The 27891-nt window shown below is 45.1% G+C and overlaps 1 protein-coding gene across 3 annotated transcripts in view; it reads left to right on the top strand.

Annotated features, from left to right (window-relative positions):
* Positions 1-27891, top strand: part of BRCA2 (BRCA2 DNA repair associated) — a 2020919-nt gene that overhangs the window by 670261 nt on the left and 1322767 nt on the right. For all 3 annotated transcript variants that reach the window (XM_069639263.1, XM_069639261.1, XM_069639262.1), the window contains 2 exons: positions 179-6412; positions 7852-7947. In XM_069639263.1, coding sequence (XP_069495364.1) covers positions 179-6412; positions 7852-7947 — 6330 coding nt within the window. The remainder of the gene's footprint in view (positions 1-178; positions 6413-7851; positions 7948-27891) is intronic.

Genomic DNA, 27891 nt, shown 5'->3' with positions numbered 1-27891 from the left:
AAACACTTTTTCATAAGTGTCTTCAAGGATAAGGAAGTATGAGTAAATATTCTAAATGGCTCCTTTGTCAAACCAGACAGGTTTATGGTGAACCAGTGTAAGCAATAGAATACGAAATCTTTTTGCACTGTTACGTTCATATTGCATTTTCTAATACATTTTTATTGCACTTCTGCAGGTACAGTGTGTTTGCGGCCTAACATCTTGTCCGAAAAAGAGACCAGTTATAAAAATGGAACAGAAAAAAATAAAATGAATGATGAACTTCAGAAGACCAATGATTGGAACAATGAAATGAAAAATGATGTTATTGCTAACATTGAAGCAACTTTGCAAGACACTGCTTTGTTAAAAGGCACGGAAATTAGTTCTTCAGATCATAACCAATGCCTGGAAACAACAATTAGAAATGTTTCAAGCATAAAACGAAAGGTGTTGGCTGCAGCAACTCTCCTTAAAGCAAAACGCTTCAAAATTGAATCCACTAAAACAGAAAGGTCTGTTCAACTTCCAGACAATTCCTGCATTCTGTCATCTGGCAGTAATGACACAGGAAATGATGATTTTCGTATCTATTCACTGAGGGACCGTTGTGTAAATGTTGAAGAGTCTCATGATGCATCGGGTGTGAGCAGGTTCCTAGAAACCAAATGTGTAAGTCAGACATGGCTTGGCGATGAAATAGGTGACCTAAATTCATCAAACCAAGAAAATCCCAGTTATGTTTCAAAACAAGAGGTCCTACCATCAGTTACAAACAATGAAGTATTTAATCTGTCTTTGCCTAAGCAGGGACCACAGAAAGAAAACCATCCTGAGTGCATTAGAACAGCCGATAAAGTAAGTCATCTTGTGCCTTTTCACACTGCAGGCAAGACCAACGTTGCTGTCTCTTCAGCATTTATCAAAAAAGAGAACACTATTTTTGACCAGATAGAATCCACTTGTTTAAATCAGCTGATTTGTATAAAGTCCAGATTGGAAAAATGTGGTTTGACAGTGGAACAAAGGCAGACTCTTTGCGGTGTGATCCCAAATGATGTTCCAACAAATCTCTCAACAATTACATCTCATGTTGCAGATTCACAATCCAATTGTTATGCAATCAAATCCCAACTTCCTTCTACATGCATGGCATCAGAGGCATTCGGCAGGTCTACTGTTTGCTTAATTTCACAGCCTGACTTAAAAACCAGTGAGCCAGAAGGCACTACATCAGACACATTTCCTGATTCATTTGTATCTACTTTTAAGGGGTATTTTGGCGGCTTTAAAACTGCATCGGATAAGCCAATACAAATCACTGAAAACAGTGTGAAAAAAGGACGAATGCTTTTTAAAGAAATTGAGGAACACTTTATTGCAGATGAAAAAGGGAACAACATATTGGATTCATTCCAGCAGACTGTTTACAATAAAAAGTCTCTGCATTGTAATGAAGATTTTAAACCGATATTCAGTAATTTGACACACAATTTTAAAAACAATGTAAAAACAGAAACGGAGCAGATTAGAGAAACTGAAAATTATTGCTGCACAGAAATCCAAGCCGAACCTGTTGACTGTTTAGAGGATATACATTTTTTTGCGGAGTCTAAAATGTTAAGCCTTCCTCCAGAGGGATGCAAACCATCTTCAAATCAGCAGAACTACATTTCTGAAAATGCTGTCAAAGGCAAAATATTGTGCAAAGAAATTGAAAAGGGCATTGTGACTAGAAAAATCAATGAAAATTATGACACCAAAATGAATGTGAGCACACTGGCTTTCCGTGGTGATACAAATATAAAAAAGAAATTGCATCAGGGAGAAAGTGATAAATGCTGTAATGCAAGAAGCAGCGATAGATATGAGGATCTAATTAGAGAGTCACAAATGCTTCCTGAATCTAGCAAATCTATTTTGAATTATCCTTTTGAGGGATTTAGAACGTCATCTAATAAACACATCAACAGTTCAGAAAATATTAGGAAGGGCAGAATGTTGTTTCAAGAAATTGGAGAGAATTTCCTTACTGGAATAAATCTTAATGCAGACATCAGACACAATTTTCCTTTACAGTCCCTTTTTAACAAACTGCCTTCAAGTATTCCTGTCACAACTCCTTGGTCTACATTCAATATACATATGTTTGAAAAAGGTAAAGTGCAATTTAAGGAAAATCAACGATTGTTCCCTCAAAGTGAAAATGGCCTGGTTGATTCACAGATACACAGTGAGCCCTTACATGTTTCTGAAAACACGAAGAAAGTTAACATGTGGATCAAAGGTGAAGAAGAACAGTATTGTAATGGAAATATGGACAGAACAGACTGTACAAAATCTAGTTCAAATTTGGCATCTGGTAGTTCTAACGCAGAATCAAATTTACAGGTGGATCTCTCTGATAAATTGTTTAATAAAGAAATTATACTGGTCAACCAAATGGAAATTCAGTGTACTGCAGAAAATCCTAACAGTAAATTCCTTATCAAAGATTCAACTCTTTTACCGGTTTCAAATGCTTTTTCTGGCTTTAGAACTGCATCAAACAAACCAATATCAGTGTCTGAAAAACAAATTGAGAATAGCAAGGGTATATTCAAAGAACTTGAAGATGATTTCCTGAAAGGACTTTGTCAAAAAGAAATGGAAAACATTTTAATACATAGTGTACAAAACATGTTAACACCTTCTCCTCTTATAGAGCAAAAATTAAGTACTCCCATTGTTTCATGTTCCTTTGAGACACCAGTGCCAACATTTCCGATACTGATCAACACAGAGAATACCTGTGATACTAAAATCATTCTTCAAGATTTGCCTACCAAACAGATATCCGATCGAAGCCAGAGTTTGACAGATAGCCAAAAAGCGGAAATTACTGAGCTTTCAAACATGTTAGAAGCAAACTATAGTCAGTTTGAATTTACACAGTTTAGAAAAATGAACAGTGCCATAACAAATGATTCAAATACATCGTTTGGGAATGCATGTACAGATGAAACTGCTCAAATGAATAATTCTGATGTGTGGAAGGATGTTGATTTTAATGACAGTTTTGATAAGGTGGTCAGTGTCTCGCAACCTTTAGAGGTGCCAGACCTTAAAAACAACGTTGCCACAAGTTGTGAATTTAATGACCAGATTGCACATTTAGAAAATGAGAAATGTAAATATGAACCGGTTGATCATGCCAGAGGCAATGGAGAGCATGCTAGTTGTCTTGTTCCTTTACATACTTCTTCAAAAAGCTTTTTGTTCAATTGCGAAGGTTTTAGGTTCGCTAGCGGCAAAAAGATTGACATTGATCAAGATGTTATGGTTAGTGCTGGCAAAATATTCAGTGCTGTACTGGATTCTAATGAGCAAATGGATTTTGATGAAAAAGATTTTAAAAAACATCCATGTTCTTCAAATGGCAAATCTCCTGCCTGTATGGAAGCAGACACACACTTTGTCACAACCTCATCTAAAACAAATTTTGATAATTCTATCATGCTAAAAGAAACTCCACCAAGACCTAGAGTAAATAATTGTGTGACGGTTATTAAAGATGATCAGCATAAACTGAACAGCATTAAAAGTGATGGCATGAACAGCTTGGATAAGGGTGACAAGATATGGAAAAATGAAAGTTCAGATAAAACTCCCAATCCACCAGAAATCGGAGTATCCTTCAACAAGAAACACAGTAACTGTGGCTTACATAATGACTTTTCTCAATCCGTAATGCGGTTAAACAAAGCAGCTTCTGTTAAGAATGCTGGTATGTTTAACAGTTGCAGTATCAATAATAAAAATGTCTGTTTTGCATCTCCCAATAATGAGGCAAAAAAAAAGATCAATATTCCAGGAGGTTTTCAAACTGCTGGTGGTAGAAATATTTCAGTTTCAACAAAGTCATTGACTAAAGCATGCTCTTTATTTGATGAGGAACATACTGAACCTGTATTTGTTGGTGATTATCTTGTAGATAGTATTACTCTTGAGGGAGAAAAAAACTCAACGAAGAACACCTTTGTCCACACAAAACCTGTGGTAAAAGAAGCAGAATTTGTAGATTTAAAAAATGGAGAGATTAGCACACGACCACTGATTCACGAACTTGCACATGTTACCGAAAACACAAGAGGATTCCATACTGCAAGCGGCAAAAAGGTAACTGTCACAGATGAATCGCTTGCTAAAGTAAAGACTCTTTTTTCTGAAAAAAACCTATTGACTGATTTAACAGAGAAAACCACTAAAGAGTTGACAAAAGAACAAACCTCTGATCTAGTTTGGGGAGAGGGTAAGCGTCAGGGGGCAATACCTACAAAAAATTGTTCAGTTGCTGGATTTAAAAATACTAAAAGCATAAGATATCCTACTTGTCTGAAATCTGCAAAAATAACAGAAATAAAAAATGAAGCTACAATTGAAGTGCTTTCAGAAATGCAACGTTCTGCAGTGTCTTCCCAAGATGTGGAATTATCAGAACATACAGATATTGGGTTTAAAGGTTCTGAAATGCCCCGCACAAACAAACCTACATTGAGCCTCAGTACCACTTCTGTAGGTTTTTGCACAGGAAAGGGCAATGCAATACATTTCAAGGACTCTTCCTTTCTGAAGGCAAAGGAGATGTTTAAACAAAATGATTTACATAAATTAGCGCAAAATGACCCTTGCAACCACATTTCTTCTAATGAAAAAAGTGGAGACACTCTGGTACATCTCCCTGTATGTATGAGCACTGATCTAGATACAAACGAGTGTAGTTGTACTGCTGAAAAAAATGTAAGGGTAGCTGAGGTAGGTTGTTGTTATGATACAGAACTTGTCTATGGTTCAAATAATTTTTATGATTCAAACCGTAATCCTCTCTGTGTAGAAACAGATGAGGGTAATACCATGCAACAGAATAAGACAAAGACTATACCTTCTGATGAAAGTTCTGCACATTCTCAAAATGTTTGCAGGGCCTTTCCAAGCTTTACAGGGAACGATGCAGCCAGCTATTTCCCAAATACATCTGCATTTACAAAGCATGACCCTCATTCGAAGAAGAATTTCAAGGAAGAGTTATCATTTTATAGTGCAGAAGCCATGCACAAACCTAACCAGTTGGGACCGATCACATTCAGCACAGCAAGTGGTAAAAAAGTTGGTGTTTCTGATGATTCGCTAAGGAAAGCCAAGCAGATATTCAATGAAATTTGTAATAGTGAAGAATCCCCTGTAAAAAGTATTAAGATTATATCCATGATGAATCAAGTAGAAGTGTCTGCAAGTTGTCCCAAGGATGCAGCTAGTCCCACTGATAGTACCAAGTTGTCTACCCTTCTGCCAATGGAAGACAAGAGCACTGGAAGTTCCAGTGGGTGTCCATTTTCTACTGCAAGAGGGAAACCAGTGATCATTCAAGAAAAAGCACTTAAGCATGTCAGAATGACCTTTGCCGACATGGATAATGAGAACACCGTACAAATATATGGTTTTCAGAAAGCTGATGACTGTCATCACAAATTGTCCTCCAAAAAATGTTCAGCCCTTTCAGATACTACTTTAGAAAGGCAAGGCTTTTTTAATACAGCAGATGAAAAAACTGCACAGCTGTCAGGGGACACACTTCAGAAAGGCCCTCAACTTGTTTCGGACGTTGACAGTAATAATGTGCAAGCGAATCATAAAGGTACGTTTGCATTACAATCTCTGTATGAGCGGGATACAACAAACCATGCAGGAGAAGGTAAGCTGCTCAAAACAACTCTTAACCAAACCTCTGAAAACAGTACATTTTTGAGAAATCTAGTAGATTCAAAGACAACGTTTGGATTCAACAAAGCAAGTGGAAAGAGGGTTTTGATTTCTGAACGTGCACTGGAGAAAGTCAAATACATGCTAAAAGAATTTGATGACCTAGGCAGCATAGATGATAAATCATTCAGTGAAAGAGAGAACCCTTGTCCAACAAAGAAAATGTGCATCTCCAGCTTATCTCAGACAGGAGGAGAATCTGTGGAAAAAACAGGTTTAAGTTCCCAGGATCGTAATGCCCAAGTAGAGAAATCTGTTCAAGCTTTGGACAAAAGCGTTCACTGTTCTAAAATGTCTGAAGAGTCACTTCTGATTGAGACAAAGGTAAAAGCAACATTACAACCAAATGTGTCAACCGACAACAGCTCTTCTTTTTTTGATGAACATGAATGGCAGATTTGCAGCAGTGTAAAACCTACAGCGGCTATAACCACAGAAATTGAAAAAAATCCTATTGGTTTTCTAGCAGTCACTCGGGTAAAGGCAGCAGTGGAAAATGCTAAGGTGCTCATGGAAGATGATGATCTTACTGAAGGGAGAGTACAAGATGAGAAGAAATTGCATCCTTCCAAAAAAGGGCATTACCTTAAAAATGGGAAACGATTAAGATCCAAAGAAGTTACCTCATTGGGTACGTGCTTGCATTGTATTTCTATCAACCAATTTTTATTTTAATCGTAGGATGTTGTTTTTGTATCAAATTTCATCGTTTTGCAGCCAAAGCCATAGTGCATGCAACAATTGGTTAAAACAGTGTGCAGAAACGAAATAGGTTTTGGCACAGTTATAATAAAAAACAAACATAATAATATTTTCAATGTTATTCATATAGATTGTACAAAAACATATGTAATTACCAATTCTGTTAAAGTACAGTCATCAAGAATGATTGCTTATTAAACTTGTGGTACATTCGTCTAACATGTGCACGTTGTGTTACGTTTGCTAGAAAGAAATAATCAAGTAGTTATTTTTTTAAATTATGCTATCCGTAACAAGCTATAATTCCAAAAACCTTATAGTAGTGTTAAAGCCATTTCATCCAATGTATCTGTAAAGAGATATCTTTCTTTCTTTAGAGAGTTGGAAGTGAAATGAATTTGGTGCCTTAAAATATATTTTAATATTTTGACAAAAGTATCTTTGTTATATTGCATATGTTGTGCGATTAGGAAGGCATTTAACTAAAGATATATAGTTATCCCTTAAAAGTTTTAAATACTAGATGATGGCAGCTTGAAGTAAAAATATTAGGGCTCTGAGCTGTTTATGTGACTTGATCTGAATAGATCAACAAAGCAAAATTGAGGCGAGAATGGACAGAGCTGGTGTGAGAGCATGTATTATTCCATTTGTATATTTATTCCATTCCCTGCTATGATGTTTTATTAATTATAGGATTTTACCAGGGATTCCTCTTGACTGCTACCCCTCAGGATGCCTGTTGTCATACTATTTGTATAATTGGATATTAAAAGGACATCCCATTGCCTAAAAAGCTACTAAGCCCAATCGAACAACACTATATGGAATATCCAATTATACATATAGTATGGCAATGGGCAACCTGAGGCGTAGCAGTCAAGAGAAATCCTTGACTAAATCTTATATTTAAAAGCACTTCATAGCAAGGAATGGACTCCATATACAAATGGAATAATACAAGTAGGAGTAATTGATACAGCCTTGAAAAAGACAGTCGAAACACGTGTCGGCTGTGGCAACGAAAATCCATTTACTTCATTTGGTTTTCATCACTTTCAGACTGCTAACTTTAAAAACAAAGAATATCATAATAACCTAATAAGGTTTTATAGGGTAGTAGTTTTATCAGTGAATGGCAAGCGCAGGATAACTGTATACTTGCATACCTTTTTCTATGTTTTTGGGTCTTGGGTAGGACCCATAATGTCCAGTCCTGCAGCTCACTGACCACTACTACCTTTAAAGTGGCAAGCGCACTCTGAAGCTATCCCTGGGGTTCTCCCGTCACCTCCACCCTGAATAAGTGTTGCTCTATTTTTCTTCTAAGCCTGTTATGCATGCTAAATTTTGTCTGCATTCTTTTAGGTGAGCCACCGATGAAACGACAGTTATTACCTGAATTTGACAGAATAATGGAGAAAAAACAAACATCACTTAAGGCTTTGAAAAGCACACCAGATGGTATGGGGGTTGGCTTTTTTTTTAACTTGCACATCTTTACTGTCAGCAAATAAATTGTTTGTTAAAATGATGGGTTTGCAAAGTATGAATTCTGCCTTAACATCCCACCTTCGTAGGGTCTCTTATTTGTTTTAACTTAACTCTTTTAGATTATATATAACCATAGATTTACCATGGATCTCTCCATCCATCCAGCTGCTGATGACAACCGTGTGTCGCTACATAGTCTGCTCGTAGAAGGATTCCCCCACTCTCCCGTTTGCCTACAAAGACTCTCATTTTACCATTTTCACTGCTCTGAGCTCTGGTAAATCCTCCCATTGCACAACCTGATTTCCTTTCTCTGCTCACATCCATGTCCCTACAGACCTTATTTATTTCCTCCAAGAAACACTGTATATCCTTTCTCTCCACCGCTGGCTTTGCCTCATGCTACTCCACCACAATACAGAACACCTTGTCCACCCTCCTATTTCTATGCTCTCTCCATCTCCCCAACGCTGTCCCTAGTATTCCATTTTTCCCCTACATGCCTAAAGAAATTCCACCAATCATTCACTCTGCCAACCCATTCTACGCATCAATTGGTGTACTTCCTGGATTGCATAAAACATAGATTCTGCAACTCACATAACGAAAGGTGGGAGTTTTTTTTTATTCAACTCCGATGTAGTACTGTACCTTGGAGGCGGTGGCGCGTCTGTGGGGTCCCACTCCTTACACCCTTTGGGGGGCACATATGGTAGCGGCCGGATCAACCCAGTCTCCACTGTGGTTCACTCTCCCCAAATAAGAACATAGACAGTTCAGTCAACCCACCACAGTAATTACTTGAAGTATGTGCTTTCTGTTGGAATATGTGTTTTATTTTCATGTACTTGTTCCCATGTGATCACTTTGTCTATTGGTTAAATTCTATCAGATCAACAGAGTTTATCATGAAAGCATCCTACCCAGGGAGTGCCTCCGCCCTTTGTTTCTGTTTTGTAAAACTATTTCTGGTCAAAATAATACCCTACTGCTTCAGTAAATAAAATACATGTTTAAAATGTAGATCAGGTTCATGTCACCGGAAGTATCTTTCTCGTGATTCTCATCTCCTCTGTAGCAGTGATGCTGCTGTCCTGACACTATTCTCTACCTTGTCCTGTTGTTTGCGGCCCCTTGTGATGGAGGGAACCAGAGAATACCATATGAGAAACAGTGCCTGGTTAAGAGACATTATAAACTTGCGAAAGAGGCCTGGGACCTGAATGCTGAAAGAATTGAAGAGTTGTATATGCGAAACAATGCCTGGCAGTATAGTGAACCGGGCCTGAGTGAGAGTTCTAATAAGCCTGAGAAAGGGGTCTGGGACCCACATAACTGGAAGAAAAGACGAAGGGAAGAGACGGATCTCTTTTGGCAAAAGTCAAGAGAAGACCAGGAGAAGAGAGTAATATCTCTAGACAAAAGACAAGAGAAGACCAGAGGAGTAAGGATATATATCATCTGCAAAACCACGGAAATCATTGGGAATATTGAAAGAGAGCCTAAAAAGGCTGAAACTGTAAAGAGTTGCCCAAATAGGCCTGGGGAAGAGAGACCTCCCCCTACACCTGTGTGGAACTACATTGAAAGACCTAGTGACGGCCAGGAGACGAGGGATATTCCTCCAGCAGTCGCGAATTGCCTAACCACATTTTGCTGCACGCCCATATACTCTTATATCCCGTCCCCTTTCCTCCATACTGTATGGGCGTCCGTCGCCAGAAAAATCATCTTCCCCTTTAAATTTCGGGGGCGTGGCCCTGGAAGCATGCGCTTGCCTGACTCCACCCACCGGCACCACTCCCCAGTCCCCTTTTCCGCATCGATGGGAACGGGCAGAATTCACCAGCGCTTCTGGGTTTGGCTTCGGCCATTTAATACCACGCGTTCTTCCCCGGATATTCTTCTATCTTTATTTTTTTTTTCAATTAGGTACTTGGTCTTCCGCCGCCACGCTCCTCCTCGGCGCATGTCAATTTCAGCAGGTGTTCTGCCTGCAAGGGCCTCTTCCCTACGTCTGATCCCCACACCCTTTGCCTCCTCTGCCTTGGCCCCGACCACGGCTGGGAAGGTTGTTCGGAAAAGTAGATAAATGTGGTCCAAGTCCGGCAGAGGAAACCCGGGTGAACAGTAAATCACCTGAGAAAGTGGTACATGAGAAATCCTGAGAAGAAAGGAACTTTAATGTTTGTTGTGTTGCATCAGGCCCTGAAATAAAGATACTTTGATTGGCAAAGAGACTTCACCACAGAAGGCCCTGATGTTGAGGTTTTGAATTGCATCCTCTTGGTAGAGAAGCCATAAAGTGTTCTAAGCTGGAGTGTGCCGCCTTGTCCCATGGTGAAAACGTGAGGAAGGGAAGCCAACGGCTCGAGTAGCCTGACATATTTCGAGGGCATTGGGTCCTCCGACGTATTCCATATCTATGACAGTAATCACCACAGCTGTGCTGCTCCGAAAAATCTTTTGGCGTCTGCGTCGATAATGTCGATTTGCTGTCCTCGAGGGCCTCCGTCGATCCGACGTCACTGGATGTTATAAGTAGGACGCACAATGCCTGTAGCCTCAGTTCTGTTTTCCGCGAACGTGTTCGCTTCAGAGATCTCGGCGTGCCTCGATTCTACTGAATCCTGTTCTTTCGGTTCTTCGAACCTGTTTCTTCATTGCTATCGATATGTCTTCGGCTCCTCGCTGTCCGGGTTTAAGAAGTGTCAGGTGTGCGGGTCCGAGTTGTCGCTGACGGATACGCACAGCGCTTGCCTCTGGTGCCTCGGGGAGGACCATGATACGGACGACTGTTTCTCATCTGCTAATCGCTCACATCGAAGGCCTTGCGGGAGCGTTAGAAGCAGCTGTCGGTCGGTAAGGTGGCCAAGCCCCAGAAGTCACGTTCCACTGGTCTTTCGACGGACGATTCGAGGGGCGACTCTCCGCATCGTTGTCGTGAGTCCGGGGGTTCTCGGTCTAGGAGTCGGTCGCACCATTCCTCTGCCTCTTCGAGGCACTCCAGGAAGTGCCATCACAGGTCACCTTCCCTGTCCTCTTCCGATGACTCCGCCAGTCGGCGGGTTGCAAGCATTTCACTGCTGAGGAATGGGATTCCTTCTGAAAGGAGATGTTGGTGATTTTTCAATTGCAGGGCTCCGGTCCGTCTGCGCCGTCTGAGGACGCCGGTCGTGGCCGTGCTAGAGACACTGCTCGTACGCCTTCGGGCTTGAGCAGTCATCGCGACCAACGGGCGCCTCCGAGGTCCTGGTCGGACAAGGATGGTCGCTCTAGACATGCCCGTTCCAGGTCCCGGTCCTCGACGCCCTCGAGACCGCGAGAACCTGTGAAGTCTTCGAGGAAGACATCGACACCTGAGGCGCCAAGGTCGTCGACGGACTCTCTCGAGGCCCCGCCTCCGAGGAAGTCATTGATGCCATCAGCGCCCAGGGTGTCGAGAGACACGCTCAGGGCTCTGCCCTCGAGGCCTGTATCGACGCCGTCGAAGCTGTCGGCACCGTGCTCGACGTCGACACCGATTCCATCGACGCCTTTCGAGGCGGCCTTGTCGGAGGTACCCCGTGGCGCTGTGGCACCCCCCAGAAAGGCGCTGGCCAAGGCTAAACATGTCTTTGTGCCTTTTTCTGTACCCTCCTTCCAGCCTATGGATTTTATTTCTGAGGTGGATGAGGGATCTGAGGTAGGTGAGGTTCCTGCAGAGGTTCCTGATGACATTTTCTGGTCATAGTCAACTTGAGGACCTGCGTCAGTCGCTGCACGCCGCCAGTGGTCTAGACACCTCTCCGGAGGTGGAGTTTGGTCGGCCGGAGCCTGGCACGCATGCCGAATCCTCATACCGGCGCCTCCATGTCGAGGGTCAAGGATTACCTGGGGTGGTCTGACCCCCCTGGCGATTTTCAGCAGGATGACCTGACTGATATCCTGGACCAATGTCCTCCATCTGACCCGGTACTGCCATTCTATATGGCCTTGCAGAGAAGGGTGGCTGCGGCTTGGACTGCTCCGGAGAGTCTCCCGGCAGTGAGCAAGTCCTTGCCGAGGAAATATCACCCAGCCAGTGGCGACCCCTGCTACTTGACCACGCACCCTACTCCAGAGAGTTTGGTGGTGCAGGCGGCTACGGCCCCGGCAAAGCAGGCGTCGTACCCTACCATCCCTCCTGATGGGGACGACAAACGTTTTGACGGCTGGGCGAAGAAGGTGTTTTCTTCTGGGGGTATGGCGCTTCAGGCTGCCAACTCTGTTTGTGCCTTGTCTCGTTTCACGCACACTCTGTGGAACTGTATTTCCCTAGCGGCTGATCATATTGCCGAAGGGGAGGAACGGGATGGTTTCCTTGCTATTGTTCAGGATGGCAAGGATGCAATGTGTGAATCCATTCAGTCGGGTCTGGACATGATTGCGTCAGCCGGTCCATGGCGGCGAGCACCGTAATACGCAGGTTTGCGTGGTTGCGGAAGTCGGGTTTTGCTCCTGATGTGCAAGCCCAGCTCCTCAACATGCCCTTTGATGGTGACCATCTTTTTGGCAGCAAGGCTGATGAGTCTTGAGAGGTTGCAGACCTCCAAAGCTGCAGCAAAGTCGTTGGGTGCTGCAGTTCGCCAACCTCTGCCTTTTCATCCTAGGGGACAGCAATGGAGGGGAGGTTCCTTTCGATATTACTCGTCCTTTAGTAAATCGAGAGGAGCTGCAAGCCAAAGGTGCAACCGTAGGAGGGCCAGAGGTGGAAAACAAGGTACTCGAGGTGCCAAGGCCGCGCGAGCAGTTGCCTCTTTGCCCTCAGGCACTGCCGCAGCCGCTTCAGCTCAGTCATGAGGCCCATGCTTCTCCGGTTGAGGGAAGGCTGGCGCAGCATCTGGTAGAATGGCGTGCCATTACTTCAGATGTGTGGGTTCTGGAGATCATAGCCCACGGCTACTGTCTTCCTTTCTGGCAGAGGCCTCATGACAATCCACCAGGGTACCTCTCTTTGAAGAGTCCGGATCCACTCCTTGCGCAGGAAATTCAATCCCTGCTGGAGAAAGGCGCCATAGAACTGATGCCTGTAGCGGAGAGGAACAAGGAATGGTATTCCCCTTATTTTTTTATTTCGAAGAAAGACAGAGGATTGAGACCCATCATGGACTTGCGCGGTTTGAATAAGCTCCTCAGGAAGGACAAGTTCAAGATGGTTACTCTTTCTCAAGTCCTCCAGGCCCTTCAACTTCAGGGTTGGTGTGTCTCGACCTCAAGGACTCTTATTTTCATGTGCCGATCCATCCAAAGCACAAGAAGTGCCTGATGTTCGTGGTTGACGACTCACACTTTCAGTTTCGGTCCTGCCGTTCGGATTGACCGTCCCAAGGGTCTTCACCAAGCTCATGGTGGTTGTGGCAGCACATCTCAGGAAAGGGGGGATTCACGTCTACCCCTACCTGGACGATTGGTTGATCAGGGCGCGCTCTCCCGAGCAAGTCCTGGATCATCTGTCCGTCATCTGCCACTCCCTTCACAAGCTGGGCTTCTCCCTCAACTTAAAGAAGTCCCACTTGACGCCAACACAGCAGCTCCAGTACATCGGAGCGGTGCTCGACACATGCCTGGGGCAGTGTTTCCCTCCCCAGGTAAGGGCTCTTCACATTCAGCAGATAGTGCACAAGTTTCAACTTTCCCAGACGTTCCCAGCGTTCGAGTTCTTGAGGTTGCTCGGCCTCATGGCGTCCTGCATTCTTCTGCTGCCAGAGGCCAGGTTGCGGATGAGATCTCTGCAATGGGCCCTCAAGCTTCAATGGTCCCAGTCCTCCGGCAGGTTGTCGGACCCCGTTCAGGTACCGCCCTCGGTCGCCCAGGACCTTCTGTGGTGCGCCGTCAAAGGCAATGATGAGGGGGGGGCTCCATTTTGGCTGCGATGGCCGGAGGTGACGATCGTGACGGACGCATCCCTCATGGGATGGGGAGCTCATGCCAACGAATTGACAGTCAGCGGTTGTTGGTCTCCGTCGGAGTCCAGACTCCATATCAATCTGTTGGAGCTGAGGGCTGTCAGGCTTGCCCTGAAGGCTTTTCTGCCGACTGTGCGAGGGAAGAATGTCCTGATTCTGACGGACAACACAGTGGCCGTGCACTACCTCAACAAAAAGGGGGGGGGCAGGGTCACTTCCTCTGTGCAGGGAGGCGATGCAGCTCTGGTTCAGGTCCGTCCAGCAGGAAATTTCGATCTCGACAGTTCATCTGGCCAGAGACGAAAACGAGACGGCGGACGCTCTGAGCAGGCAGAGCACGATCTCTCACAAGTGGGAGTTGGCTCAGCAGGTTCTCCTGGAGATCTTCACCCTTTGGCGGACCCCTCAAGTGGATCTCTTTGCCTCCAGTGTCAACCCGAAGGGCGAAAGATTCTGCTTGCGGCAATTTCCTCCAAGAGGAGACTTGGGAGATGCGTTCGTAGTGGATTGGTCCTTCCCACTGCTGTATGCTTTTCCTCCAGTCCCTGTCATCCTGCAAGTGCTGCGGAGGCTACGGAGGTTCGGTTCCTGGATGATCCTCATTGCTCCGGCATGGGCCCGGAGGACGTGGTACCCGGAGCTTCTCGACTTGTCCATCTGCCCTCCACGTCGTCTTCCGTACCGAGACTATCTGCTCTGACGGGAGGGGGGGGTCAGGTTTTCCATCCACAGGTCAGATCCCTCAACCATCACGCTTGGCTTCTGAAAGGTTGAGCTATAAGGATTGGGACCTCCCTGAAGACATGTTGGAGGTGTTGCTTTCGGCCAGATGGCTGGCAACAAAGACCCTGTACTGTTGTCGTTGGAGAAAGTTCTGCGACTGGTGCAGGGTTAAGAATGTGGATCCTTTTTCATGTGACATTCCTGTGGTTCTGTCTTTTTTGCTTTCTTTAGCCCACAGGGGCTTGCAAGTGGGTACTATTAAAGGTTACCTGGTGGCACTGTCCATATTTAAGCGCTCGTCTGAGGAGTGTTCTTATTTTAAAATCCCTTTAATTTCTCAGTTTCTGAAAGGGCTCACTAAGGTGTTCCCTCCGTCACCTTTCCAGGTGCCCGGGTGGGATTTGCACCTTGTTCTCAAGTTTCTAATGGGTGCTCCATTTGAGCCTTTACATTCTTGTCCTTTGAGACTGTTAACCCTGAAAACTGTGTTTTTAGTTGCGGTCACTTCCGCTCACAGAGTGAGTGAGTTACAGGCACTGTCTGTTAAGCCACCCTTCACTGTGTTTCATAAGGACAGGGTTGTCCTTAGAGTTCGTCCTTCTTTTCTTCCAAAAGTTGTGTTGGATTTTCATTTGAGCCAGAAGGTCATTCTGCTGGCATTTTATCCTCCTCCGCATCCTGATAAGGACGAGGAGAGGATCCATAGGTTAGATCCTAGGAGAGCTTTAAGTTTCTACATTTCACGCATGTCCCGTGTCAGAGTGGACGATCAGCTCTTTATTGGTTACGCTGGAAGGCGTTTGGGACAAGCTGTGACTAAGCAGACTTTGTCTAGATGGATTATCTTGGCAATTTCTGAATGTTACCGCCTGGCGGGTAAGGACCCTCCAGTAGGCTTACGGGCCCATTTGACTAGGGGTATGGCTGCCTCTACTGCCCTGCAGAGGGGTGTTCCTATTCGTAACATCTGTGAAGCAGCCACTTGGGCTTCGGTCCATACTTTTGTACGTCACTACTCCCTAGATTCGATCCATGGGCAGGATCTGGCCTTTGGCAAGGCGATCCTTTACTCTGCAATTTGATTTGGCATTCTAAATTTGTAGATTCTAAATTCTTTTCCCACCTCCTTACGTTGGTACTGCTTTGGGAGTCTGTCATAGATATGGAATACGTCGGAGGACCCAATCCCCTCGAAGAACAAGTTACTCTCTTACCTGGTAACGTTCTTTCAATGGGATGGTCCTCCGACGTATTCCATATCGCTGCCTTCGCCGCTACAGAATTTCTTATGCGATTGCAGCTTACGTTTCCGCAAGGCTGTCTGTGGTCATACTGGCAGAAGATTGGTGCCACACGTTCTGGGAAAAAACTACAACTGAGGCTACGGGCGTCGTGCGTCCTACTTATAACATCCGGTGACGTCGGCTCAACGGAGGCCCTCGAGGACAGCGTATCAACGTCATCGACACAAGAAGCAGACGCCAAAATATTTTCCGAAGCAGCAGAGCTGTGGTGATTACTGTCATAGATATGGAATACGTCATCGGACCATCCCATCGAAAGACCGTTACCAGGTAAGAGAGTAACTTGTTCTTCTTTAGCACTTTTCTTTTGCATAACATTGTTTTCCACACTATTTGTATTTAGAAGTAAGGATTGGCAATAGGTTTATTAGTATAGGCCCTTTTATTTTGACAATTATTTGATGGTCATAGCCAATGTTCTCCCTAAATATTTTCTGTAAGTGCGGAAATGGTTGGCTTTTGTGCGCACATTATTTGTCATGTCTGCAACTGACTAATGACGTTATGGACATGGCCCAAGACCAATCGCATGCATAGTAAGTGAGCTATCCTCTCTGAAGAGCGCTTGAAAGGCATTTTCCCCTTCCCAACAACTACAATTCTTTATAAATCAGTGTAAAAGGTGCATCTCAAAGCACTTTTTCCAAAGATATACGTTAACAAAGCTAATATTTTATATGTGATTATAAAGGGATTACATCAATCAGTCCAAGAAATCAATATTTGCCACAGTACATATCAAAAGTTTTCCTGTGCAGAGAATAATGTGTATGCACCGAGAAAGCATTGTATGCTCTGTAAACAATAGGTTTATTTGTGGCTATTCATTTGTTGACACTGCTCAGAGACAATGCAGAGAGTGTTTTATACCATTGGAAAAAAACAGGTTTATTATAAAAAACAAATATCACTTCTTCTAACTAATGTGGCTGGCAAAAAAATCAGACGTGATACAAAATGTACAGATGGAACAATGGCAGTTAAAAGGAATGTGTCATAAAACCTGCCAATGGGATTCATGTGCAATTTTAATGAAGTAATTTAAGGGCCAGGAGAACGTGCATCTCAACTTGTGTAAAGATTTCAATTCCATCAGAATAACTATATCAGAGTATGATCATCAGAATGCATGTGCCTCTGCTTATTATCTGCACTACATTGTCCTATGAGCACGGTTGCGACAACACTTTTAACAAAACTAGCCTTACAGCTAAGAGGCATGCACACAACCCCATTTTTACTCAGTAAAACAGGAAAATTTGCCCAACGAAAATGGTTAACAATAAACATATAAGAGCCTAAACTTTGCTCCTAACCACATTGTTCCTCTAATATTTTCGAATCCATGACCAGCAGAACAGTCACATACGAAGGACCTCTCATAATATTACTGCTCGATCTTAAGAAGAATTTTAATGGAAAGAACACCTTTTAATAAGTTTAATGTATCCCTATTGTCATAGCTAATTACTTGTGTACTCCCTGAAAAATCACTTGATTCCATGTAAGCAGTAAAATATTTTCAGTGCTCTGCTTGAAACACTGCCATAGGAAGTGAAATGAGAGGACACATAATACAGCTTTGGATTTTTCTCTCCCTTCCTTACAGCAGCCTAGTCAACATTAAACAAGGACAAGGACCTTACAGAGGTTTTTTATGGAACATCAAAATAAATCACATATATTTGCCTTTTAATTTAACTAGGAACCCAACTTTAGCAATTCCCAGTTGTCAGGTAAACAAGATGTATGGGGATGCTAGAGGCAATAAACGCAGAACACATGATTATATTGGAAAGCCCTCTGGAGCTGAGCATAGAAAGAACAGAAGGTGCAGTTTCGTAGTTTGTTACTAGAGTTTCCTACCTTTATCAAACAAACACATTTCCTTTACTGTACTGCTGAAACATCTGCTGTTGTTCTTCTACCCCAGGGAGTTGACAAGGCTCTGTATAAGTGAGGGATTGTATCTATTAAGCACTCACTCGGGTATTTGCATACCCACAATACTTTGCAGGCACAACCTATATTTTAAACCTCATCATTATATCATGGGCAATTTAAGAAAATGCTATGAATTTGCACGGACACAGTTATTTTACAATACACAGAAGATTATTTGCAGCATACCTCATCCTAATATTGTTATGTAGAATTGTACAAGAGATCAGTGCAACAGTTTTTGTATAGCATAGAGTTACTGCATAATTTGTTACGGTCTGTTGCCACTGGAACTCTGAAAATGTTGCTCTCATACTTACAGGCTAATGTAAGTAATGCTAAAGTAGGAGATGCTGAGCATGACATTTGTCTACTCAAAATCCTTAGAGGGCAAATTAATATTTATAATGTGTTCTCTTCCAAAGGTATGCTTCAAGGTTTTTACAAAGAATAGGAAACATGGGATGAGATTTCACATCCAATTAGCCTGCTTACTTGCAGTCCGTATCTGATATTTAAGCTGACACTAGGGTTACATAGTGTGGTGACACTTTTTCTAAAGCTCTGAGTCGCAGAAGTTCTGGTGCTTGAATATTATTCATATTACAACAAACATAAAGAAGTGGATGTAGGTCCAGGTCTGGTAACCTTTCGCAGAGCTAAGGCAGGCAGAGTCCAAGGTTGTTTTGTGAGGTCTAGATGTGGCCTCGGGCAGAAGTTAGTCATAAGGTATAAGTGTAGTAGAGGCAAGTATAGGAGTCATGAGTGGAAGTTATTTGGTTAATGTGTGCAGACATATCTTAGTTGGATCTTCTGATTGTGGGGCCACTTTTTCATATTTGTTTTTAACTTCTTGAGGGTGTATTCTGTTTATAGAGTTTTTAGGTTTTTAAGATCACGCTAGTTACAGTAGGGAAAAGTATATAGGCTATATCAGATATGAGGACCAGTTAGTATAATGTAACCTATTAAGAGAAAAACAAAATGTCATGTAACTGCTGTGGCTTGTGCCTTTATTAATTCTTGAGAAGGTTGGAATTGTCTGTGTGCGCTGCTAAAATTCTTCTGAGTGGCACCTAGAAGAAAGCTCGGCATGCGCACAGCTTAGAGGCAACATTGGTCATAGCTTTCTCCCTTCTTTAGATTTAGGATTAGATGGGCGTTTTTCAAACCCAATTGAAGTTCAGAAAACACCCTTGAACTGTGATCACTTGTGTCCGTCTTACTGTTTGATACCATGCCTTCCTTACACTTCCTATTGGGACTCCTGCTCCCTCTTTCTTCCCCTCACTCTGGCCATCTTTTATGGGCTCTCACCCTTCTCTTTCATCTAAAGCCAGAAACCTTGGAGTCATCTTAGACTCCTCTGTCCCTCATCCCGCAGATTCAGGACCTTGCCAAGAAGTCCCACTTTCAAGTGCAACTCCTCAAAGGAATTCTTCCTTTCCTCACTTTCCCCCAGAAGCTCAATGTCTCCAGACCTCTGGTTCTCTCCAGGCTAGACTACTGCAATATCCTTTTCCTTAATCTAAATCTTCTTCTCTACGACCCCTCCAGCCAATCCAGAATAGGGCTGCAAGACTAATCCTTGGCCTCAAGCCCAGGGACCACAACTCTCCAGCTCTAAAAACTCTGCACTGGCTCCCAGTTGCTGCAAGGATCAAATTCAAATCCCTCTGCATCATCCACAAGGCTGTCTTGGGCCAGGGACCACGCTATCTACATCTAGCTCTCACTAAATGTTCTCCCTCCAGATCTTTATGTCCCTCTGGCACCAACTCTTTGTGTGTTAAGCGCTTCGCTAAACAGCAAGCTAATGGCTGATCTCTTTCCTCAGGAGGCTCCCTCCTATGGAATATCCTCACCCTCCCTCTTCGTCTTGAGCCGGATCTCCTCAAATTCAAGAAGCTCCTCAAGATTTTCCTTTTCACCTCCTCCTTCCCTGCCTCCCCCCTCTGTTAAATCCCACAGTTGCTGAGATTGGTGACCAGGGCCCTTATGTGTTTTCCCAGGTCCTGCCTTCCTACACCCAATCGCATACAGCCTCCACCCCTACCAGCACTTTGCCTTGCTACCCACTTGCCTATGTTACCACAGGCCTGCACTTAATTGTTTATTGGCAGCTGACCACGCCTCCTAGGCACTTAAAGCTGTTCACTCCGTAGCACTTGCCTTGTTTGATACGCTTAGCACTTACCCCTCACTCCATCATTCCTTCTCTCTTTCTGCACTTGCACGTTCGGAATGCTCACATGGCCTAGTAGGTTCGCCCCTATCTTTGACAGTTTATTTGTTGTTCATTTCCATGTCCCCTCCCTGCTGCCCTGTGGTCGCTTTGAAACACAATTTACTTTGTATAAGCGCCTTACAAATGCACAATAAATAAATAAAAGAAATAAAGAGGAAGGGCGATAAGGGACATCCCTGTCTCGTACCTCTCTCTTAATTGTATTCCCAGGTATAAGGTATTATTTGTGCGAAGAGGAGTCTGACGCATCGAGCAAAGTATTGCCCAAATCTAAGCCTCTTGAGAACTGCAAATAGGTACTGCCAAGTCACTGAATCAAACCACTAATCAGCATCTAATGAAGCTGCTACTTCCTTAGCATGTCGGCTGTTTTGTGCCATTATGCAGAAGAGGCGCATCAGGTTCAGCGCTGTGGACCGCGTTGGAATAAATCCTGACTGCTTCGGGTGTATCAGTGTTGTCATGTGGGGTAAGAGCCACATGGGCAGTTTCTTAGTGAAGATTTTTCGCATCAACATTAATCAATGACAGTGGCCGGTAGGAGGTCACCTGAGGAGCCGGCTTGCCAGGCTTAAGCAATACTTTTGTAATAGCCTCTCTAAGGCATGATGGGCATTCCCCCATGTCCATAGCTTCCTCCCATAAGTGCAGCGCCAATGTGAGAACACCATATATAACTCTACGCCCACTCCATATTCTCCCGGCGCCTTGCCAGGTGCCAAAGCCGCAATCGCAGCAATCACCTCCTTCACTGTTATAGGCAAGTCCAGCGCCATTTCAGAAAGATGCAGACTGTTGATGTCCTTCAACTACTCCTCCACCTCTGCTTCTGAGCAAACGTCAGAGTTTGCATATATTGTCTTGTAATGCCTACTGTATTCTGCATTGATACTCTTCAGCATTGAGTACCTACCCTGCCGATCCCACAAACCATTATTTCATGAGAGGCACTTTCAGCCTTAACAACCCTGGCCAGGGATCTGCCCGGTCTGTCTGCCTCACCATACCTGCGCACAAGAGCCAGACGTGGGAGGTAATGTACCTCCTTCTGTGCCAGCTCTTGACATTTCATCAGGTTGCCATTAATCAGACCCAACAGGGCTTCATTCTTAGTGACCCCATATTAATTCTCGAGAGGCTGAATTTGACCTTCTACCTCTACTAGCACCAACCTAAGAGCCCTGAGAGCTCCAACTGACCACAGCATGAGTATCCCACAAGTACAGACTTTAAATGACTCCCAAAGGGGGAGTAAAGCTCCACTGTGCCCATTGAAAAAAACCACATCAATTTTGTCATTCAGCGAGTTCACCAGTTCAGTGTCTAACAGCATAGTGGGAGATATCCTCTACATTAGTATGAGAGCCAAATGCGAAAGAAAACCATATCAGCAAATTGTCCGAGAGTGTACATCGGAAAAATTTGAATTCAGGTACTGTCGGCATAAGACTAGTGGAAATAAGCCAAAAAATCTAACCTGCACATGACATGATGAACCGTGGAGTAATTAGAACTCTTTCTTGGGCAGATGTAATGCTCTCCAGACATTGCATAGCTGCAGATGAGCTATAATTAGTGAAAGGGGTGAGCCGCAGCGAGTGGGCGGGACGCAGTAATAGATCGGTCCATGCACTCATCCAGGATATTGTTACCCCCCCCCCCCCCAAATGATGGGGCCTTTCACCGACCTGGCCAGGGTATCAGATGAATAACTGTAAAAACGCAGATCATTTATGTTAGGTTAGTACGTATTTAGCAAACCAATTTATTTCCCTTGCAATAATTCCACCACTATGACCTACTGACCAATAGGGTCAGTGATCGTCTGTGAAGCCTGAAAGGAGAGTGAAGAGTGGATGAGGGTTAACGCTCCCCTTGACTGCAATTAATTATTTGTGTAGTACCGCTTCTTTCCGCAGCGTCTGGCAAATGTCTTGTGCACCCTGCCCAATGTGTGCGTCTTTTGCAACATAAGGATCTTGGGTGGAATGTAGCTCTAAATACACAAGCAGTTTCCTGGCCTTAGTTTGGTTATTCTTTCCCCGAACGTTCCACGTGACGTACGCAATAGGGATCGACCGATCATGGGAATTACCATTAGGCATTGATCACGACCCACCCTGTATCTTGCACCATACACCGTGCATCAAGGAATGCAATGTCTGTCAAGACTCTTAAACGGGTCCCAACCAGAACCAACGCCCAGCCCCCCACCCTCAACATCTCCCTCAACTTGACAGTGTAACCCCTAGCCCAAACATTTGAAATGTCATACGGTGCAGTGCGATCAGCACCTTCACATGAATAGTTCAAAACTTTCCCCGGCTTTACATTACCATCTGGATACTTGGTTGACAATCAAATAGTTCCACAACCTATAATGACACCATCTTCCTTCAACTGAGTCTGACCGGCCCAATGTCGGACCCCTACCGGACCCTTCAACACCCGAGCTGCCCCTCGACGGGAGCAGGATCGGGGCCTCTGTATAGGCCCTGGGCTTTCAGAGAAATGTGCCTGCCCAATATTGTATCCAATGCTTAGAGGGGAAAAGCATTGCATACTGCACTTGTTGTTCACGTAGCAGACACTTGAATCGGTTGTAGAATTGCCTCACTGCTACGACCACGGCCGAAAAGTCAGGATATATTCACATTCTACTTGCTTCAAAGTGGAGTATTCCCCGCTCCCTGGCCAGCCGCAATATTTGATCTCTGCCTCTATAGTTCAATCGTCTTACAATTATTGTGAGCAGCGGTGCACCAGGTTTCGGGGCCCACAACAAGGCACAATGAGCTCTATCCACAATAACATATGTGGAAAGCTGGTCAGCACCCAGCAGAGTTTTTATCATGTCCTCGACAATATTTTCCATGGTACCCTTGGCTGCTTTTTCTGGCACCCCTACTATGCATATATTGTGTCGCTGCAACCTAGATTCGAGGTCTTCCCACTTTGCTTGTATTATCGCCATCGACTTCTTTACTTCTGCTAATTCGCTATCTTGGCATTCCACCCTGTAATCCAGGTAGCTAATTCGGGTCTCAGCAGCAGTGATACGACCGCTCTCCTTGTCCAACTTGTTGCTCAGTGAGCTAATGTTGTCGACTGTGTCGTCCAGCTTCATGTTGATCAATGCAAAGTTGCTCTGCATTGTGCTCCTGAAGGGCTCCATGTTACATGCAGGTACTGAATCGCCCACCAGTGGTTGTTGCTCCACAGTGTGAGGGGTCCGAAATGTGAGGTGGCCAACTTTTGGATGATCTCTCAACATACGCCATTTTATTAAATTATAAATGTTATCCAACGCCTCACTATCCCTACTCTGACAAGGATTTCCCTGCCAATCAAACCTAAAGGGAAAAACTCTAACACAGAATGTCTGGCCCTCACACTTGCAAATCAAATACATAAAGACATTTCTGAGGCTTGTGGAATCTGCTTAGATCACATGCTGTGCATAGGCCGACATCTAGTGGAAGCTGCGGAGTATTACAGTTTGGTTTTTTTCGAAACTCGAAAATGGGCGTTGTCACAGGGCGTGCCAGTAATACTATCCCTAGTGTGACGTCCACTGTACCTAAGATCCCTCATGCGTCTAGGATCCTCAGATTGTTTTTTTCCGCCATACTGGTTGGAAGCATTTTGCGGAGTCCCCTGGCCTTAGCCATACTTTTGCTAAAATATCGATTAATTTACATCCTTTCCCCATCCCAACGTCGAACTTCGGCAAATACCCTTGGGTCGACAGGCACGCCACGTGCAATCTCTGCTTGCCGAGGGACCACCCCGAGGCGAACTGCAGAGCGTATAGTAGGTTTAAACCTAAGACACTTAAGGACCGTTCGACGAAGCATTGGGCCCACCACGCCAGGCAGGCGGCCATGGCAGCGGAGGGCGCCTTCAGCAACGGCAGCGACGCCGTGCTTTCGGACAGCGAGGGCATTATGCCGTCGAAAGACAGCCGAGCGCAGGTCCCCGACCTCGGAAGGTCGTCCGACAGGGCGGCTATGGGGAAGACCCCCGGCGACACAAGCGCTTCACACACCACTCACACAAAACACACAAAGTCCAACCGAGACTCGACGACGTCGAGTTCTCGGAAAGAGGCACATACAGAACGGTCCGATTAGGTGTCCTCTGGGTGTTTTGGATCGAGATCGCTGCATGACTGCAGGCAATCATCCACTCTTGCAAAGAGTGCCTCGCTCCCTAAGTAAACAGAAGTTCGATCATCGGAGGTCGAAGACGACTTCCACCCCCAGGCCGCTCTCCAGGAGTCTGAGCCCGCAGACAAGATCAGCGCGGCCCCACGTTCGAAGGACAGGGACTCTACCCCCGATCCTCGACGCCAGGCATCGAAAACCTCCGGAGCCACAAAGGGACAGGGAAAACACTTTTCCACTCCCGGGGAGGGGGGAAAACAGCAGAAGAAGCAGCCACTGCACTCTTCCACACCTGTGAAACACTCCACTCCTCCTAAACAGACAGACAAGCCCAAGTCTGCTGCTATTTCTAAAACCAGCAAATCTACTCAGGATAAGTCTCCTAGACTTTCTGAGAGAGTCATTCCCATTCCCAAAGAATGGTCGAGTGATGACATAGATAGGGTCATGTCAAGGATGTCTTCTTTGGCAGACTTTTATGATAAAAATCCAGACCATTTCCTTTCATATAATCCACAAGGGGCTACACCCTCAGGCTCTAATGATCCTATCCCCCCGAGTAAGAAGCCCCGGTTTGAGACACCTATGAGGTCTGCGGACCCCTTCGAGGTACAACCATACTCACGGCCATTGTCACAGTATCAAGGAGAGACTTCCTTTGGTGAGGACCAAGAATTTGGCATGGTAGAAGAGCAAACCAGGACGGGCTACTATGGGGATGATGAGGACCAAGAAGAGGAAGAGGAAGACCCTGAAACCTACAGAGTAGATTCCCCGGTAGAGAAGGAAGCCCCGATTACCGTCTCCCTTGTCGATAACCAACCCCTCCTGAACGAGGTTCTCGCACGAGCAGCAGAACATTTCCATATTGACACCCACGGTGTCCAGAAAGAGAGGGACTTCGCCGAGGAGTTAGTGGGAGAAAGGAGGCCTGTTGCCCAGACCATCCCTATCCTTAAGTCTATTCAGCGAAGAATAGACCCGTCCCTGGTGAACCCGAACCTCACCAGAGCAGTCAATCCCAGAGTTGAAAAACTTTTCAGGGCAGCCCAGCCTGCCCCTCTCTATATAAGAGGACATCTGAAGCCAGACTCCCTGGTTGTCACTTACACTCGTAAGAGGGCTGGAACACCCTTGTCATCGTCTGAAGCTCCTCCAGACAAGGAGAGCAAAAAACTATATGGTTTCGGCAGGAAAGTAGCCTCAACGTCCGCCTATCAGGCAAGGATTGCAAACTCCACCACCCTGTTGGCCAGCTACAACTGCCATCAGTGGGAAGAAGTCGCGGCACTCATAGCCTCTGCACCAGAACCCTTAAAGGGCCAGTTAGCACGTATTTCCGCAGAGGGTAGAGCCGTGTCTGGTTGCATTTTAAAAGTAACTTTTGACGCCGTGGACAACGGAGGCAGATTGATAGCAGAAGGTACTGTTATCAAGAGACACTCGTGGTTACGGCAGTCTGGTTTTAAGGCAGAAACACAGGCATCATTGTTGGACAAACCGGTGGAAGCCCTTCTGTTGTTTGGTAAGGCGGTCGAGGACGCACTGAAGAATGCCAAGGACGAATACGAGACACTCAAGTCCCTTGGCCAGTTAACCAATAAACCCCCTAACGCATTTCCAACCTTACCCAGGCTTCGGAAGGGATCACATCAGACAGATGGGTGCTGTCAACAGTATCCGCAGGGTACTGTATAGAACTTCTGCAACGTCCCCGGAACCATCCTCCACGACAAAGAGTACACTCTTTAGAACATCAAAAGATTCTCCTCGAGGAGATCGCCAATCTGCTAGCAAAGGACGCGATAGAACTCGTCCCGGGACACCAGGTAAACAAGGGTATTTATTCAACTTACTTCCTTGTGCCAAAAAAAGATTTGACAATGCGCCCAGTATTGGACTTGCGGCCTGCCAACAAGTATGTCAAGCCCCAAAAGTTTCGAATGACTACGCTACAAGAGGTAATCCCCCTCCTAAAAAAGGGGGATTACATGGCAACCTTGAATATGAAAGATGCCTATTTTCATATTTCCATGTTCCCAGCGCACAGAAGGTACTTGCGCTTCAAGGTGGACAGTCGGCACTACCAGTTCAAGGTACTGCCCTTTGGGATAGCTTCGGCACCAAGGGTATTCACCAAGGTACTGGCGGTGGCAGCTGCACACCTACGCAGGGAGGCAATCCCGGTGTACCCTTATCTGGACGACTGGCTCCTAACGGGGGAAACCCCAGTAATTTGCAGAACAAACATTTAAAAGACTATCGACCTCCTCCACGAATTAGGCTTCTCAATCAACGAGCAAAAGTCAAGCCTGGTGCCAAGCGCCTCCAAACAGTTCCTAGGAGCAATCCTAGATACTCAAGAGGGGTTGACCTTTCCTTCAGAGGAAATAATTCAGAATATACTACTGCAAATTCCGCAATATCAGTCCGGTCACCAAATAACAGTAAACAAAGCAATGCGTTTGCTGGGTATGATGGCGTCATGCATTTACCTGGTCCCCCACGCGCGCCTGCGCATGCGTCCCATGCAGGAATGGTTGGCGAAACAGTGGTCTCAGGCAAGTGGTCAGTGGGACGATCTAGTGGTCATTTCGCCAACACTAGTACAAAGCCTTCACTGGTGGACAAGAGAGAATCTTGCACAGGGGAAACCCTTTTACGATCCCGAAGTACAGGCAGTAGTCACTACCGATGCATGTCTGACGGGGTGGGGAGCTCACCATCTCCACCACACAGCTCAGGGTCTCTGGTCTCCCTCAGTAGCCAAGAACCACATCAACCTGCTAGAGCTTCTGGCAGTATTCAGAGAGCTTCAAGCGTTCAAGCCCTACCTACTAAACCTATCAGTGCAAATCCGGACGGACAGCACGACAGCCATGTTCTACCTGAACAAGCAAGGAGGGACTCGTTCGCCAATTCTGTCCAAGCTTGCCCAGAAAATCTGGAAATGGGCACTCAGACGGAACATCTTCCTATCATCACAACATGTTCCAGGGGAGCTCAATTCCCTAGCGGATGCTCTGAGCAGAGACTCCCTCCCAGAGGAACACGAATGGGTTCTACACAGAGAGGTCGTAGAAGATATCTTCTCTCATTGGGGTTTCCCCACTATAGACTTATTCGCCACAAGCGAAAACGGACAATGCCCAGGATTTGCATCCAGGTTCCCCCAACCAGACTCCCAGGGGAACGCCATGTGGATGAACTGGTCAGGGATGTTTGCGTATACTTTTCCACCAACTCCTCATCAGGAAGGTGGTCAACAAGATGAACAGAGAGTCGATGACGCTTGTCCTAGTTGCTCCCCTGTGGGCAAGACAACCCACACCTACGCAGGACTGCGATGTGCAAGCCCATCAAACCTCCGGCCTGGTACAACCTACTTTCCCAGCACCAAGGTCAAACAGTGCATCAGCAACCCAACCCAACTCAATGAACATGGCAGCATGGCTCCTGAGGTCATAGAGTTTGGACATCTCAATTTACCACAGAGGTGTATGGACATCCTAAAGGAATCTAGGAAACCAAACACAAGGCACTGCTACTTTGACAAGTGGAAGAGATTTGTTATCTGGTGCCAGAGTAGACAAATCAACCCAGTT

Source organism: Ambystoma mexicanum, chromosome 7q (genome assembly GCF_040938575.1).
Source record: "Ambystoma mexicanum isolate Mex_15411 chromosome 7q, UKY_AmexF1_1, whole genome shotgun sequence".
In the NCBI taxonomy this organism is placed as follows: domain Eukaryota; kingdom Metazoa; phylum Chordata; class Amphibia; order Caudata; family Ambystomatidae; genus Ambystoma; species Ambystoma mexicanum.
Note: the sequence above shows the minus strand (reverse complement) of the source record. Positions and strands in the feature narration are given on the sequence as shown.